General features: G+C 51.9%; 1 protein-coding gene across 1 annotated transcript; it reads left to right on the plus strand.

The window, feature by feature from the left end:
• Positions 1-183: 183 nt before the first annotated feature.
• LOC309970463 (calcium release-activated calcium channel protein 1) lies at positions 184-14267 on the plus strand (the record flags this gene model as incomplete). Its single annotated transcript, XM_082852887.1, has 2 exons — positions 184-641; positions 13659-14267. Exons 1-2 carry the CDS (start codon positions 339-341, stop codon positions 14265-14267), a joined length of 912 nt encoding a protein of 303 aa, XP_082709013.1. The 5' UTR covers positions 184-338.
• Positions 14268-18505: the final 4238 nt, after the last annotated feature.

Raw genomic sequence — 18505 nt, forward strand, 5'->3', positions numbered from 1 at the left:
GGCGGGGAGCATGCAAATCAGCCCGCGGCGGCGGCCAATCGTGGCGCGCGCCGGGGGTCCGGGGTCCGGGGCCCGGGGATCCGGGACGCTGCTTCGCGCGCAGGCTTTCGTCTCTGCAGACCCGGGTTTTTGCAAGCGGTGTGGCGGGCTTGCGAGCTTGTGCTGTAGTCGCTTCCTCGACCTTCTCGTCTTTAGCGGCCGGCCGGGTCAGGCCGGACCCGCGCAGGGGCCCAGGCGGCGGCTGCCTCAGCCGGAGGCGGAGGCGGAGGTGCGGGGGGTGGTGGGGGCCGCTGCCTTCGCAGGCGCCTGGGCCGGCCCGCGCCTTTTCAGCGTGCTCCATGCATCCGGAGCCCGCCCCGCCCCCGAGCAGCAACAGCCCTGAGCTTCCCCTCAGCTGCGGCAACACTACCAGCGGCAGCCGCCGGAGCCACCGGCGCAGCGGGGACGGGGAGCCCCCGGGGTCGCCGTCGCCCCCGCCGCCCGCCGTGACCTACCCGGACTGGATCGGCCAGAGTTACTCGGAGGTGATGAGCCTAAACGAGCACTCCATGCAGGCGCTGTCCTGGCGCAAGCTCTACTTGAGCCGCGCCAAGCTCAAAGCCTCCAGTCGGACTTCGGCTCTGCTCTCCGGCTTCGCCATGGTGAGCTTGGGCCGCCGTGCCCTGCCCCCTTCAGGTCTGGCCACTATCGCCCGCAGACTTGACGGAGCCCACAGGGGAGCTGGCTGGGCGGGCCAGGCGGGCTGGGGGTGAAGGGAAGAGCTGGGAGAAAGCTGTCGTGGACGCGGGAGGGGTCCAGAGGTGCTGGACATGAGAGGTGGGCGACACGTGACACCCGATGTGGGAGACGGTATCATACACATGTCCAGGGTTGCGGGGCTCAGATACCTTCAGATGGGCAAGCTTGATGCAGCAAGGAGGGAGAAACGGCAGGATCCTCGACGTAGATCTGTAAGAAGACATTCCCACAGATGTTCAGGGGGAAAGGAAAGACATAACGTGGACTGATCTCTTTGGAAGCAGGTATCAGGAGGTTGGGAGGTAAAGGACTCCTGAGGCGTCTCCCTAGTTCCCCCACACTTGAGGCCAGGTTCTTTTATTACCTGGTAGAGGGGATTTCCCGACACCCTGTCTCCTATGGCATTTTCCGAGGCCTCAGCCTGGGGGTTTGACAACCGCTCCCCACCTCAGTTTCTTCTCCAGAAACTTGCCAGTGAGTCACTGGGTGTGGGGGAGCAGCATGGGACATGTTCCCATTGAATGGGCTCTTTCTTGATGTAGCTGGTGGACTTAGTTTCCGCTCCCCATTCGGGCTGGGTCAGAGTGAGAACCAGCCTCTGGGGAGTAGGGTAGGTGAGGCTGCAAGTTGGGCTGAGAAGTGGCCCCGAGGATGCCTTCATGCTGGGGATCTTGGAGTCTCCCAGGGCAGGGAGCTACAGAACAAGCCCTGATAATCACTTTCAGTGACCTCAGCCTGCATGAATGGGGTCTGCTCCCCCTCCCCCAAGGTTTTTAGCCCAGAGCACTCTTGCCTCACCAGTGAGTGAGGTAAGTCCCTGGCCTTGAGGGAGGGGCGGCTGCACCCTTCGTGTTTTCTTGGGAAAGGAGCGTGTCTGGCACTCTCCCTGTGCTCCTCAAACTAGTGGGCGATGCACAGGAGCAAGAACTTTTTAGAAGCCCTTAGCAGTCCCAGAGCACCCTGGGGCCACGGTGGAAAGGCCAGGTGATTGAGGTTGGGGAAGAGCTCTCCTGGCTCTGCCACTTGCTGCCTGTGCGCCCTCAGACTAATCCCTATGTGGGCCTCGGTTTCTGAATTGGTGAATGAAGGCTGCTACTGAGGTTCTCTGACTTTCAGAATTTAATCGAGGAAGTCTTTGAGAGGGGAGGAGAGAATGTGTGTGTTTGTAAGAAGTGTCACTCTAGCTTTTAATTTAGGTCTATATGAAGGGGTGCTGTTCTATCAACCCCAAATCCTAGGAATAGCTGACACTTACCAAGCACCCACTAGGTGCTTGGCACTGTGTAGGTTCCCTAACTTATGCACTAAGTCCTCGACCACCCTTTGAGGTAGTTTTTTCATGGGACTTTCCCGAGGCCACACAGCTCACCTGCTGCAGCGGGATTTGAACCCAGGACGGCTGACATCCAGAACTCTCTTGGACACTTGTACCATTTGTGGTGTATGGAGCTTTGAGCCATGTCCTGCCAGGGACCTGTTAGGACCAGGCCTTGTAGGGAACGAGAAATAGAGCAGAAAAACTTCTCTTAAGCAAAATAAAATGTTACAGTTAGGGGGTGGGTGTCGGCGCTTCACAGCAGCTCTCTGGGTTTCAGATGGTGGGATGCTTATATTCCTCTGTTTTCTTTTTTCTTTTTTTCTTTTTTTTTTTTGCTGTACGCGGGCCTCTCACTGTTGTGGCCTCTCCCGTTGTGGAGCACAGGCTCCGGACGCGCAGGCTCAGCGGCCATGGCTCACGGGCCCAGCCACTCCGCGGCATGTGGGATCCTCCCGGACCGGGGCACGAACCCGCGTCCCCTTCATCGGCAGGCGGACTCTCAACCACTGCGCCACTAGGGAAGCCCTGCCTATTCCTCTTTTTCTTGGGGTCATAAATTCACAGCTGCCCAGGCCCCTTCCCACTCCAGGAGAAGTAAGGAGCTGATGGGTGACGCTTTCCTGCCTTCTTGAATCGTGTCTTAGAAGCCGGGCCTCCTAATCAGATGTCATCTCCCTCTTCCTCTTGCTAAAAACAGTGTGGGGAAGTCAGGCAGCAGGGGTGGCCAGAGGCACTTGGTGGGCCTTGAAGTCAGGCAGCAGGGGTGGCCAGAGGCACTTGGTGGGCCTTGACTCACCCAGGCTGTTTCTTGGGGACCTTTATTTTACCCAGTCAGGGTGGAGAAGGCTTCCTGGCTCCACTGATGAAATCCCCAAAATTCTGCCAGCCGGGAAGGCTAAACCCCATAACCAGCCTCTGTTCTGGGGAAGCAGTTACAAGAGAGTGACTGCGTTTGCCATGAGTCTGGAAATGAGTGGGAGAGATGGCGTTAGGGTGGAGAGCGGGTGCTCAGCAGGGCGGGTCTGCCCGCATCCCGATCCCACCAAAGCCACCCAGCCTCGTGAAGGGTACTTGGAGAGGAAGGGGTGCCACACAGCCAAGCGCCATGGAAACTAGAGTGAGCAGGTTTCCTGGACTACTCTCCCTTGGCCTGTGAGTCAGCACAACCAACTTCCTGCCCCCAGAGGGCTTCCTTCCTAGAGACCTCGAACACCAGAAGAAGTGACATGACGTGACCTTTGATTTCCAAGGGTGGGAGAGTTGGTGAGGATGCCAGACTCACCTGCGCACAAGGTGAGATTGAGGGAGGGTCTCCCAAGAGCCTGGAGGGGATGGAGAGACTCCCCGTTCATGGATGGAAGGGCCTGGCCAGGTGCCCTGAGGCCATGGGACCTCAGACAGCGGCTTTGCTCTTTGGGGCCAGTTTTCTCATGTGTGCAAAGGAGGCACATATTCTGTTCTCCCGTGGACTTGCATGAGGAGTCATTACAAGGTCTGATGGCCCACGAAGGATTGAGGAATTATCTTCAGACAAGATTCCCGTTCCTGATGGCATTTCCAGAAACGGCAGAACTTGTCTGGGCTCAGCACCCAGACTCTTAAAACCAGGGGCCCTGGATGTAGCACATGATCAGCAGCCTGCAAGTGCTCCTTGAGCCGAGGGTGCCATGACTCGGGCCGTCTGTGCCTCAGTTTACCTCTCAGCAAGAGGCAGCCAGCCTCGGCCTGACCCTGTCCCCTTGGGGCCGCGGGGAGCACACGCAGCCATCGTGGTGTGCTGGGGAGGGCAGCCTGTAACGTTAGCCTAAGCAGTAGATAATTGGGAAGGGTAAACAGAATGCTTTCTGTGACCTGGGATCAATTAGTTTTGGATTATCTGCCTCCTCAAGTTCTCCACCTGCCAGCACCCTTTTGTTCCCAGGTTCCAGAGTGGGTTCAGAAGCTGCTTGGAATTTCTCTGAAAATGAGTTGGAAGGAAGGGCTCAAATCATAAGGCATTATTGAGCCTCTGTGACACGTTCCGAGTTCAGGGGGCGTGGAGATGAGGAACAAATTACTCATGGTGCTCATTACTTTTTATTTTTTTAATATTTATTTATTTATTTTATTTTTGCTGCATCGGGTCTTAGTTGCGGTTCGTGGCATCCTCCACTGCGGCGCGCGGGCTTCTCTCTAGTTGTGGCCCACGTGCTCAGTAGTTTTGGTGTGTGGGCTTAGTTGCCTCATGGCATGTGGGATCTTAGTTCCCCAACCAGGGATCGAACCCGAGTCGCCTGCTTTGGAAGGCAGATTCTTTATTTTATTTTATTTATTTTATTTTTGGCTGCATCGGGTCTTCGTTGCTGCGCGCGGGCTTTTCTCTAGCTGCAGCGAGCGGGGGCTACTCTTCATTGTGGTGCGCTGGCTTCTCATTGCGGTGGCTTCTCTTGTTGCGGAGCACGGGCTCTAGGCACGCGGGCTTCAGTAGTTGCAGCACGTGGGCTCAGTAGTTGTGGCTCTTGGGCTCTAGAGTACAGGCTCAGTAGTTGTGGCGCACAGGCTTAGTTGTTTTACGGCATGTGGGATCTTCCCGGACCAGGGCTCGAACCCCTGTCCCCTGCATTGGCAGGCGGATTCTTAACCACTGCCCCACCAGGGAAGTCCTGGTGCTCTTTATTCATGGTAATCATTGCCATTGTCGATTGGGCTCTTGGAATAGGCTAGACGTTGTACTAAGTATGCTCCTTGTACTATCTCTTGTGATTTTCACAGCCTGGGGAGTGAGGGCAGGTGTGGTTCTGCAGTGAATGACTTGTCCGAGGTTACCTGGCTGGTAAGCTGTGGGGCCCTGTGACTGTGGTGTGGCCCCACTGCTACGGGAGAGGAAGCACCAGAGAGAGTGGTGGGAGGACAGAGCTGGGAGGTTCGCGTATTGTAGAGCAGAGTAAGAACCGGGACTCTGGAGCCAGACAGCTTGGGTTCAAACCCCGGCTCTACCACTTATAACTGTGAGATCCTGGGGAAATTGCTTAATGTCTCTGGGCCTCAGCTTCCTCTTCTGTAAAATGGGGGTAATAGTAATACCAACCTCATAGGCTTGGTGTGAGGATTCATTTGTATTTGCAAAGCACTTAGAAAAGTACCTGGCCCAGGTACGACGGAAACTCTCTCACCCTTGTTCCCATGATGTTGGGACTGCTTTTTTTTTTTTTTGGCCATGCTGCGGCATGTGGGATCCTAGTTTCCCCACCAGGAATTGCATCCGGGCCCACGACAGTGAAAGCACTGAACCTTAACCACTGGCCCACCAGGGAATTCCCAGGGCTTCTTTTATAAGGGTTAACTGGTTTAGAAGAATGTGATTCCAGCCTAGCCTTGAGGGTGGTAGAGTTAGGGCTTAGGGGAGAACCCTCTATCAGAGGAAGTATTAGGAGCACGGTTACTAAGGTGAGGAATTATAGGGTCTCCAGGAAAAGGCAGAGAGTGTGGTGTGGCTGGAGTTGAGGGTGTGTTGGGGATAGTAGAGGAAGATGAATCTAGCCAGACTAGATGGTGCAGGACCTTGACTTGCTGTTTGGGACGTTTGAACTCTGGTATCGGCAATGGGGAGCCATGGAAGGTTTTGGAGCAGAGGAGTTCCATGATGAATTCTTGAATAATGTTGAAGATGTTACTATTTACTGAACACCAGGCAAGAGCCTGGATCCTTTTCTTTCATTCTTACTTAATCCTCAGAACAGCTCTTAAACATATGTACTGTCACCTCCGCAGAGGCTTACAGAGGTTCTGATCACCCAGCTAGTAGATTTCAAGCCCCAGTCCCTCTGACTTGGAGTCTTTTCTACTCAACCACCCTCTCACCGTGTCCCTTGCTGTTAGTTGAAAACTGGGCCTTTGAAGTCTTCCAGATGTGCAGTTCTGCACTCTGGGCCGTGTACAAATGGAACTTTGCTGAATGTCCCAAGGGGAAGGCACTCCCTGCCTAGCCGAGAAGCCTTTTGGAAAACTTCACAAGTGCCTGTGGCACGTGTCTGGAATTTTCAGCCAGGGTCTCTGTTGAGCTCTGCTGATTTCTGCTGGATCCAGGGCTGATGAAGGAGAGCTCTAGGGCTTCCCAAGGTGGCACTGTGGTAATCAATGTTGGGAAGGCGATTCCCTGGAGAAATGAAACTGAGAAAGTTTAAACAAGAGCAAGTTTCTCTCTGGTGGAACTTCTTCTGCGAGGCCTTGAATATGCTCCCCAGAAGGGATGCCTTAAGCTGATAGAAACACAGGAATTCCCTGGCAGTCCAGTGGTTAGGACTCCATGCTTTCACTGCCAAAGGCGTGGGTTCAATTCCTGGTCGGGGAGCTAAGATCCCGCAAGCTGTGCGGTATGGCCAAAAAAAACAAAAAGAAAACGGATGGAACCACAAACTCTTCGGAGGAGAATCATCTGGGACTGTGGTTTGACAGCCCTTCTTGGGAGCATTGGTCTAACCCAGGAACGGACCAACTTTTTCTATAAAGTAAATATTTTCAGCTTTGCAGGCCACACAGTCTCAGTGATAACTACAGCGTATCCCCTACTTTTTGAAAGTTCGCTTTACACCACCTCGCTTTTATGAAAGACCTACGTTAGTACCTGTTTTCACTAACCTGAAAGAAACCCAAAGAGAATTTTTACTTTTACCAAAGAAAGGTAAAAAGCGAAAACAGCATTTGCAGTGAGCCGTTATAGAGGCAGCACGCACCCCAAGGGGTGAGACTGGCACCACCAAACTCCTTTCCCTGGAACCGCACTCAGCATCTCGGCATCAAGTCGCCAGAGCTTTGAGCTGTGTCTTTTAGCATCTGTGCTTTAATCTCGGTTTATTTGTGCATCTGTTAGCAAGATGTCTCCTAAGGTAATTGCTCCATCCCTTTAGGCCATTTCACCTTACAAAAGGTTTCAGAGGTACATTATAGGGGGAAACCTGTACTCAATTCTGCTATTCTAGCTCAAAAGCAGCCATAGACCTTAGATAAATGAGTGGGCATGGCTGTGTGCCAGTAAAACTTTATTTGCAAAGAAGTACACTGAAGGCCAGTTTGGCGACCCCTGATTTAAGTGGTCTCCAAACTTTTTGAGTGCACACCCCACTCAAAATATTGTCAACACTAGGCTCAGTATTTGTATACATGTGTATGCACACTATGTGTACACGTATACGTATATGTATGGTAATGAATGATGTGTGTGCTAATAAAACATAAGTACTAAAAGGTACATAGGGGACTTCCCTGGCGGTCCAGTGGTTAAGACTCCACACTTCCACTGCAGGGACGCGGGTTCAGTCCTTGGTTGGGGAACTAAGATTCCACAAGCTGTGTGGCCAGAAATTAAAAAAAAAAAAAGTACATAAAGACAAATCAAAACAACAACAAAAAAGTACATAAAAATACAACATTGAGGGCTTCCCTGGTGGCACAGTGATTGAGAGTCCGCCTGCTGATGTAGGGGACACGGGTTCGTGCCCCGGTCCGGGAAGATCCCACATGCCGTGGAGCGGCTGGGCCTGTGACCCATGGCCGCTGAGCCTGTGCGTCCGGAGCCTGTGCGTACCACAACGGGAGAGGCCACAGCAGTGAGAGGCCCGCGTACCGCAAAACAAACAAACAAACAAACAAAAAAAAAACAACATTGAAAAGTTGAAAGGATGAGCTGAAAAAGGAATGTCATGAGAGTTCTTAGGGTTTCCAATGGATTACATAGGATTGTCTTAGGACACTTTAGAAACCCTGGGCTGAAATACCCAAAGGTCAAGTCTTGCCTTTAATATTCGTTTAGTGAGGCCCCTAGAGGGACAAGGCCCAGTGCTGGAAGCTAGAGAAACAGGGAAGTAGAGTGGAGGAAACCAGACGTGTCATTACATCTTCAGAACGTGTTTGGCAAGCGCAGTGGTGGAGGAGAGTTGGTGGAGGGACACTTACCACCGTCTGAAAATACTTGCCTAAACGTTTAGTACCTGTCATCCTCCCTGGGGCAGGGATTCTGCTGTCTTCCTGCTTTTTCTCCAGCGGAGCCGCAAGATCCTTTAGGCACATAGTAAGTTCTCAATGAAAGTTGTCCGTGAGGGTAATTCTCTGGCGGTCCAGTGGTTAGGACTCTGCACTTTCATTCCTGAGGGCACGGGTTCAATCCCTGGTTGAGGAACTAAGATCCCTTAAGCCGCGCAGCACAGCCACAAAAAAAAAATAGTCCATGAACGAATGAATGGCCCCGTCCTCACCTGGGAGGCCATGGAACAGGGGTGACTTGGAAGGTAAAAACCTGAGGACGTCAAAATTAGCCAGATGAAGAGAAAGGCTAGGCCTGTTCTCTACCCCCTCCCCCCAACCTGCAGTTTCAACCTGTTAGTGGCTTGTGACATTGAGTCGCAACCAGCAGGTTTTTTGTGTGTTCTTTTTTTGGAATAAGAGTGGAATGAAACAGAAAGCAGCAGCATGCGTCACGTGTAAGAGGAGGCTGGGTTAGCACGCTTTCAGGGTAATTATTGTTTGGGGAAACTTGTTTCTGTTATAAATGGGTGTGTGTCTATTTAGGGAAACCTTTGGAATACTGGTCTATGGTGGTCAAAAGAGTTTGTAAATTACTGGATGAGCCCTCAATCCTCTCTTAATAGATAGTTTGCATCAGAGGCGGGGCCAGCAGGCTCAGGCAGCGCTCGGTGACCCAGGGTGACTGTGGCATGGCGGCTCCAGTGAACAGGAGAAGCCCAGGCTTGGGAAAGGAGAGTTGTGTCTTCCAGCTGTTGGGCGCCCGGGTCAGGCCAGGCATGGGAAGGCTGCCTTGGAAGGGCCTGGCCTCGGCGCCAGGTGGTAGGGGTCTCCATGGAGCCCAACAGGAGTGAGAAGAGTGGTTGGCATCCGGGCGTGGTGGGCAGACACCCAGCAAGGCCAGCCAGGCCCTGCCCTTCTCAGGAGCCTCTTCTTGGCTCGTGCTTGAGGTTTGGTGTCCCCGTGGCGGGGTGGTGGTGTCAGAGGTCCGCAGACCAGAGTGAGGTGGGGCTGGCCGTCCCTCGCCCTTCCTCACCCTTTAGGACCCATATGGCCAGGTTTAAGCAGGCCTGTGGCTGGCTGGGAGCTGTTTATTTTAGGTTAACGGCCCAGCACTCTGGCTATATTTACCTTGCGAAGCTGCTTGCAATCTGATCTGATCTCTCTGGGACTCAGCTGGGGCCCTGGGAGTTGCCTGCCAGATTCCGAGAGGCCCCCCCTGGCTTTACCCTCCCTGCCCTTGGGGAGATTTCCAAAGTGGGACGCATTCTGAAAAAAGCAGTAGTTTTTATTCCTGTGAACAGTTTTCATCAGGAGCCATGATTTGTGCCAGCCATTCGTTCACGCAGCCCCAGGACACTGAGCTTGGTCCCCAATGTGGGAACGGTACACACAGCCCGCCAGCGTGCTCCAAGTTCCAGGAACTGTAGGGTCCGGCGAGGATGATGGGGTTTCTTCCGGAGCACGGCAAGGCCCCTTCTCCTCAGAAGGCCCAGCGTCACAGGCTGAGCTGCCCAGGCTCCCCACCAGCCCAAGACCTCGGGGGAAATTCTGGTGTCCCCAGGCCAGGTGTGTCCCAACAGCTGTGTGTACGGCCCTAGAGCCTGGAGGTCCGGCAAGGTGGTCTCTGTCCTGCCAAGGTGGCCATCTGGCCAGCTGTGCCGTGGGGCACACATTCTCCTTGTACCGAGGGTTTGGAGCTGGAGCAGGCCAGGCCCAGAGTGGGGGGTCTGAGCCCCTCACCCTCCCCAGGGAACAGAACACAGGCACACAGGGTCAGCTCTCAGCAGCCTCAGCTGAGGGCGTGCAGGGGCTGTTTGTCTTCCACTTTAAGCCCCGCGTTTTTCTTTTTAACTAAGAGTTATTGAGTACCTTCTGGGGGCTGGCCCTTTGTTAAACCCCTGTCAAGACCTCATTTAATCCCCTCAGTGATTGTCTTAGTCTGTCTGGGCTGCTATAACAGAATACCACAAGCTGGGTGGCTTATAAACAACAGATGTTTATTTCTCACAGTTCTGGAGACTAGAAGTCCAAGATCAAGGTGCCAGCAGATTCAGCGTCTGGTGAGGGGCTGGCTTCCGGGTTCATAGACACTGACTACTGTCCTCACCTGGCAGGAGTGGTGAGGGGGTCTCTGCTGGGGGCAACTCTCCTGTAAGGGCACTAGGGCACCACCCCCAAGACGTAGTCACCCCCAAAGGCCCTACCTCCTCACACCATCACCTTGGGGGTTAGGATTTAAAATATGAATTTAGAGGGTTTGCAGACATTCGGGCTGTAGTAGCAGGTGTGAGGAAAATGGTATTACCCCCTTTGCACAGAGCCTCAGTTTCCTCATTTGTAAAAAAGTAATAATAGTGTTGCTAGTAATCATTGACACTTTATTCAGCATATGTGTATATAAGCATATATATATATATATATATATATATATATATATATATATATATATATATATGACAGATCTTGTGCTAAGGGCTTTGTATTCATTAATCTGTTGAACCCTCATAACAGCCCCTATTTTATAGATGTAGAACCTGTGGCATAGAGAGGTTACCAGCTTTGTAAGTGGAGGAGCCAGTTCACTCTTAATGGCTCTGTAGAGGTAGAGATACCAGGCTTAAGAGAACATATACCCGTATATGTGTGTGTCGTTCCCCCTGCCCCTGCCGCCGTATAGACCCCCAGCAACCAGCTCAGGGCCTGATGCACCTAATGGGTCTGGACATTTCAGGTGAGTGAATTAGTAGCCAGTGGACCTGAGGCAGCCAAGCAACAGACTCTCCTGCTGGTCCCTTCTCCGGTTTCAGGTTCCGGGGCAGCAGGCCAAAACAGGAAGAGGAAGTGCTGGGGTGGGGGGGGAACGTGGCAGGAGGTACGCCCTGCCGGAGGTGCCCCCCTTTTCCAGTGTGGTCAGGCCCGGGGACAGAGACCAGGGAGCCCGGGGTGCAGCCCTTAACCTGCCGTGCCCTGGTGGCCTGCCCGGATGCCCTGCATCCCTCACCCGCGTGTGCTGAGCAATCTCAGCGTTGGCCTTAGGCCACCAGTGAGTGATCCTAAAAATGGTCAGAATCCTCATGGCACTGCCCCAGATTTAGATGGGCTTGAAACATTTTACAAACTCCTGGGATGAAAAGTTTATACAATCATCAGTTGTGGGAATTCTAAGACAGAAGTCTGTGACTCCTGTTGAAATTGTCTGCAAAGTCATATGACTGTATATACCTGGCTGTCTTAAGGAGTATCCAATATTTTCACCAAATTCTCAAAGTGTCCAACCCCAGATCAGCTCTAGACAGCGACCTTAATTTTGCCACATACCCTCCTTTTTCAGAGACAACAGGGAAGGTCTTGACCAAGGTCACCCAGGGGAGCAAGGGTGTTTCTGGAGCCAAAACCCAGGGCTGCCAATTTGGCTTTGGTTTTCTCAGGCTGGACAGGAGGATAGAAACCCAGCGGGTTTCATATAGAGACACTGGGATTGAGGGTGAGGTTTTTAAACTGAATAACAATAATAATAGTAAAGCCTCTTTTATTGAGGATTTACTCTGTGCCAGGCACTGAGTATTTAATGTGGGATTAACTCAGTCCTCACAACTCTCTGAGTTATGTACCAGTCTTTTTTTTTTTTTTTTTGGCCACACCGCGCAACTTGTGGGATCTTAGTTCCCCGACTAGGGATTGAACGTGGGCCCCGGCAGTGAGAGCACCTAGTCCTAACCACTGGACTGCCAGGGAATTCCCCCAATTTTCTATTTTTTTAATTATTAATTAATTAATTGATTAATTTTGGCTGATCCGGGTCTTAGTTGCGGCATGCGGGATCTAGTTCCCTGACGAGGGATCGAACCTGGGCCCCCTGCATTGGGAGTGCGGAGTCTTACCCACTGGACCCCCAGGGAAGTCCCCCAATATTCTGTTTTTTACAGATAAGGAAACTTAGGCCCAGAAATTTAAAGGAACTTGCCAGAGCCTCACAGCCTAATAAAGGGCAGAGCAGTCAGGGCTCAAAGCAGGCAACCTGGTTCCAGAGCCTGTGCTCCTAACCACTGCCCTACACTGCCTTTCCAGGCCTAGGAAGGCTGTGGAGGTACAAGAAATGAAAGCAAACAGGGCCAGGCATTACAAACAAGAAAGCTGGGAAGGAAGGAGCCCACCCCCTCCCCTCCCCCGGAGTAAGGAGGGGTCGGGGCAGGTGTGGGGCTCGTGGGTACATTTCAGCATCAGGCCTCCCCCTCCTGAGCCTGGCACACACAGCGAACCCTTTATGAAGGGTCATTCTCCTTAATGGTGTTGCCATTGGCACTTGCTTCCCCACTCCCTCCAGCCTCGGCAGGCAGACCCTGGCAGTGTGCCCACTGCCCGCTTCTCCCGGCCCATATCTGATGAGCTGGATCCTTCATATGGGGGTGATTTGCAAGGCCCAGGTGAGAGGAGGTGGGTGGCGGGCCTGGAGCATGCCCCTGGTGACCCCAGATCCACAGGTCTCCAGGAACTGGGGAGCAGCTAGTGCATCAGCCCTGGGGCCCTGAGCCCAGCACTGGGGCTGGAGGAGGAGATGGCCCTGGGGCTTGCCGACTGCACCGCAGCACCCAGCCAGAGCCCAACTCTTCTGGGAAGCCTCTCTTAATTCCTTCTTGGTTGGTGCACTGTGTTCTCAGAAAGGGCCTGGGCATGACCTGGGAGGGCCTTCATCCCTTCACCCCACCCCTCTCCTTGTCCCCAGAGCAGGGCATGAGGAAACCTCTGCTTGGGACTTCCGTGGTGGCGCAGTGGTTAAGAATCTGCCTGCCAATGCAGGGGACACGTGTTCGAGCCCTGGTCCGGAAAGATCCCACATGCTGCGGAGCAACTAAGCCCATGCACCACAACTACTGAGCCCGCGTGCTGCAACTACTGAAGCCCGCGTGCCTAGAGCCCATGCTCGGCCACAAGAGAAGCCACTGCGATGAGAAGCCCACGCACCACGATGAAGAGTAGCCCCTGCTCTCTGCAACTAGAGAAAGCCTGTGCGCAGTAACGAAGACCCAACACAGCCAAAAATAAATAAAATAATTTATTTTAAAAAATAGAATAACTTTCAATAAGAAACCTCTGCTTGGGAATTGGGAGTGTGGTGCCAACAGGAAGGGAGCCTTTTTTCATTCATGTAAACTTTTTTGTCATAGTGAAATTTACATAAAACTTACCATTTTAACCATTTGTGATGATTACTATTTGGGAGGTGTTTGCCATCTACCAGGAGCTCTCATTTAATTGTTAAAATAATCCTATTCACTGATACCATATCCCTACTTTACAAATAACAGAGTTGAGGCACAGAGAGGTTCAGTGACTTTCCCAAGGACACGTAGCTCGTGAGTGGCAGAACTGGGATTCAAATCCAGGCAGCCCGGGCTCCAAGCCTGCGCCCTCTACCAGTACTTCCTGCCGCTTCTCAACCCTAAGTGGGTGGGTCTTATTATCCCCATTATACAGATATGGACACTGAGGCTCAGAGAGGCTAAGTGACTTACCCAGGGTCCCAGAGCTTGATGGGAGGAGAGCTTCTGAGCCATGACTATCCTGTCACTTAGCCCACCTCTTCCTCCCCCCCCCACCCCAGGTGGCGATGGTGGAGGTGCAGCTGGACGCTGACCACGACTACCCGCCGGGGCTGCTCATCGCCTTCAGTGCCTGCACCACGGTGCTGGTGGCCGTGCACCTGTTTGCGCTCATGATCAGCACCTGCATCCTGCCCAATATCGAGGCGGTGAGCAACGTGCACAACCTCAACTCGGTCAAAGAGTCGCCCCACGAGCGCATGCACCGCCACATCGAGCTGGCCTGGGCCTTCTCCACTGTCATCGGCACGCTCCTCTTCCTGGCTGAGGTCGTGCTGCTCTGCTGGGTCAAGTTCTTGCCTCTCAAGAAACAGCCGGGTCAGGTGCGGCCCACCAGCAAGCCCCCAGCCAGCGGCGCGGCCGCCAACGTCAGCGGCAGCACTGGCGGCATCACCCCAGGACAGGCCGCCGCCATCGCCTCCACCACCATTATGGTCCCCTTCGGCCTGATCTTTATCGTCTTTGCTGTCCACTTCTACCGCTCACTGGTCAGCCATAAGACGGACCGACAGTTCCAGGAGCTCAATGAGCTGGCCGAGTTTGCCCGCCTGCAGGACCAGCTGGACCACAGAGGGGACCACCCCCTGACCCCCGGCAGCCACTATGCCTAAGCCCTCCTGGGCTGGGCACTTCGGAGCTTTGGCCTTACGCCCTTCCCCACGACCTTGTCCCGGCCCAGCCTCAAGGACAGCCTGTATAGGGGGCTGGGCTTTTGTCAGGGGGCAGAGAGTGGAGGGAAGAGGCTTTTTTTAAAGAGAAATTACTGCACTTTGAAACTTTCCTCTAAGAGAATAAGCACTTCCTGTTCTTCCAGCTCCAGGTTCACCTCCTGTTCTGAAGCCACCGGTGGGAGCCAGAGAGGGGACAAACGCTCCCTTTGTCCCTCCTCCTCCCCTGTGCCAGTGCCACCTGGGTGCCTCCTGTCCTTTCCGTCTTGACCCCCCTCCCCGTTCAGTGTCGATTGTGTGCGTGTGTGCGCGTGTGCGAACACAGAAATATACTCATAAGGGACACCTCCTCTTGTGTCTGTATTTGTTGGGTCTGGACTGCCTGGTATTTCTCCTGGTTCCCCAATAGGTGAGCCTCTAAACAAAAAAAATTGTTTCAACATTTTGGGAAATTTCAAACCTACCCCCAAAAGTTCCATGAAGAGTAACTGAAATATATATACAGTCAATTCTTATTCGCAGTGGTTCTGTTCTGTAGTCACAGAACACTGAATTAGTATTTCTCCTAAGAGAAATATGGGGTTATGTTCCTGCGAGCCTCTGGTCACAACATTTTTGTCAACCAGTCAATACACAGCCTTGTTTTTTGTGTGTTTCTTTTTAAAGACGCCTTAATATATGTTATTCATAACATTGAACTTACACGCTATTGCTATCACAACAGCACTATCACTCACTTGTGACTGAAACTTACATAACACACATTTTCTCCGTAAGGCACATCACAGCCTTCCTGTGCTCTGAACACTAGACAGCACTTCATTGTTACCCTTGGGGACCATTTTAAGTAGTGAAATCACCAACAAAAAGCACCAAAATGTGAAAAATGTAGCACTAAATAGACTGTGAAAAGGATACTTGTTTACAGCATGAGCTGAAAGAAGGCAGAGGGTCACCTTGTTTGACCTCAGCAAGTAGGCAAATTTGCAAATACTGAAAGTGTGAGTAATGAGAATGACAGTATGTTTTCTCCCTGAGCCATATGCATTAGTTACAGATTTCTTCCTTAAACCAAGGACATTCCTCTACAGAACCACAATTCGATGATCAAATTCAGGAAATTTGACATTGATGCGATACTATTATCTAATACAACAACATTCATTTTCAGTTTCCCTCTTTGTCCTAATCATGTCCTTTCTTGTAGTGATTTTTCCATCCAGGATCATGCACTGCATTGGGTTGTCATGTCTCTTTAGTCACCTTTTATTTGGGACAGCCTTTCTTTGTCCTTTGTAATATCAACATTTTTGAAGAGTCTGAGCCAGTGTTTTGTTTTTTTTTTAACATCTTTATTGGAGTATAATTGCTTTACAATGGTGTGTTACTTTCTGTTTTATAACAAAGTGAATCAGTTATACATATACATATGTTCCCATATCTCTTCCCTCTTGCGTCTCCCTCCCTCCCACCCCTCCAGGCGGTCACAAAGCACTGAGCTGATCTCCCTGTGCTATGCGTGAGCCAGTGGTTTTGTAGAATGCTGCCTCTGTCTTGTTTCTCTGATATTTCCTCATCTGTATGATCAGGTTATGCATTTTGGGAGGAATTTTTTCTCCATTTTGCAGATGACAATAATTGATGTCCAAAGAGGATGTTTTCGAGCCTGGAAATCTGGCTCAGAGCCTAGACACTCAAAAAATCTTACGTAGACTGATTCTGGCTTTGCTTAAGAAATCAGAAGATCCAGCAGCAGCATTACTGGGCCTGCCTTCTTGCAGAGCAACAATGAACAGGAGCTGAGTTGCAGCTACCTCTTACCCAGGAGATGTATTTGCCACAGTCCCCACCACTCCCTATTGTATGACACCAGCCCAGCTTCATATGTTACTCACCTGGCCCCAGAGGGCATTTGTGTTTGACAGCTCATTCTGTCCCATAAACCTGATACAGAAAGTGGTTTTATAAAAACACAAGTGCTCTGGCTGAAGTGAGAGTTGGTTGTGGGAAAGTGTGGCCTTAAGCTTTTGTCCTTCTGTGCAGACTTGGACATGGCCACAGCAGCTTGGTGGGCTGAGTGGAGGAGGGGGGCCCCCTTTATCCTACTGCAGCTTCTTGCCTCTGTCCTGCATCACATACACCAGGACCCACCCCTCCCCTGTCCCCAGAAGGCCCTCTGACTGGGACCGAGTAGGGTGGGGCAGGTGCCCCTGTGTGAAAATCTCCACTGCTCGCCAGAGAAAACCTAGGCCTCTTTCATCCTTCCCCTAAGATACCCACCTCCGTGCTTCTGCAGAGACCTGGGTAGATAATACATTCATAGGTTCCAAACACAGCAGTGAAGAATTGTTGTCCCTCCCCTGTTCCCAGGTTCCCAATTCTCCCCAGAGACAACCATTGTTGCCAGTTTATTTTGTTCCCATCTAGACATTTTATACATAAACAAGTACACATCCTACCTTTTCTGAAAAAATGGTAGTTTTCTATACGCACTGCCACTGTTCTCACCTTAAGAGCAGACAGGCCTAAGTTTAAGCACAGTCACTTTCTAGTTTGGTGACTTGTGAGCCTCCCTGAACCTCAGTTTCCTCCTCTAAAATGACACGGATAATAGCAGGACACCTCATAGGTTGTTGAAGGGTCATGGGAGAGCACCCGTGTAAAGCTGTCAGTGCTGGGCCTAGCACTGAGTGGCTCTGTGGTTGGTTATGTGTCCAGAGGCAGCCAGGCTCAGCTTCCCGGCTTCAGAGGTACCGACTGAGAACGATGCCATGGGTCGGGCCACCTGCTTGGCATTTAGATGGCAGAGAGAACTTCAGTATCAGTGAACGCTTTACTATATGCCGGGTACTTGCTGAGGGCTTTATGAACATTGTGGTATTTCAGGGTTATTTCATGGTATTACACCGTTGAAGTTGGGTTGAATAATTCTTCTGTAGAGTGTTTACATCATAACATGTTTAGCAGGATCACAACCTCTACCCACTGGGTGCCAGTAGAATTCTTCCCTGCCAGCTGTGACAACCAAAAATGTCTCCAGACTTTGCCAGATGTTCCCGGGGAAGGAAGGGGGACAAAACCACCCTCCCTCGGGTTAGAACCACACCTTATTTCATTCTCCAGTAACCACAATAACCCCTGGTGGTAAGTACTGTTATTGTCCCATATTAGAGGAAAGGAAACTTGAAGAACAGAGAGGTTGGGTGACATACACAAGAACACACAGCTAGTAAGTCAGTGCTGGGATTCACACTCAAGGAGTCACTGCAGAACTCCTGTTCCTACCCATTATGTAAGAGTTCCTCTTATCTTGCAGGAATGTTGTCTAGAATTATACAAAGCCCTTCCCAGAAATCTGCTTTACAACTAATCTTAGTACGTGTTATTTGTTATTTTTACGTCTGCTAGAAAATCCTCAAAACACCTCTGTGAGATATCTGACGTCCCATTGTACAGATGGGGCAACTGAGGTCACTTACTTAGGATCACAAAGCCAGTAAGTCAGAGGTTCTCTGCCCCAGCTGCAGAGAGTCAGCTGGGGAGCTTTTTGAAGGCCCAGGCCTCACCCCAGACAGATGAGAATCTCTGGGCATGGGATCCAGACATTCCTAGCTTTTAAATCTCCCACAGGATTCCAAGGTTGGGAGCCCCTGTGTTAGGCTGAGAAGCCAGGTCACGTTTTAATGCCAAATCTTAGTGACCAATGTAACCAGATGCAGACTCTATCTTCTCGGAATATCTCAGAGATCAGAGACCTGGAGGCATCTACCCCTTTCTGCCCCAAGGTAAATTCATGCAACCCATGGGGACCCCTCTTCTCTACCTGAAACCCCTCCTGAGGCTCCCTCGCACCCCGGCCACCCACCACAGGCCCCGGGCTCACGCTGCCAGGCTCTCCTTTATTCTGGGGTGCTCAGGGATGGGGTCCAAGAATAAAGGCGTCCCCAAGGCCAGCTGGGGAGAGGAGCACTGGCCTCCTACTGGTCAGGAATGATCCAGTGCTGGGAGGAGCAAGGTGCCTTCGGAGGGTGCCGAGCGTGTGCCCAAGTCCCCCTTTGCTCTACCAGTGGGAGCTGCACCGGTCCGAGCAGTTGGGTGACTCCGGTTTGAATTCCTCCTGAAGCGCCGGTGTTCTTTCTGCAGGGGCAAGCTGGGTGGGGTGGGCGGGGCTGGTGTCTCCA

The sequence above is a fragment of the Leucopleurus acutus genome, assembly GCF_964270905.1.
Source record: "Leucopleurus acutus genome assembly, chromosome: 13".
In the NCBI taxonomy this organism is placed as follows: Eukaryota; Metazoa; Chordata; class Mammalia; order Artiodactyla; family Delphinidae; genus Leucopleurus; species Leucopleurus acutus.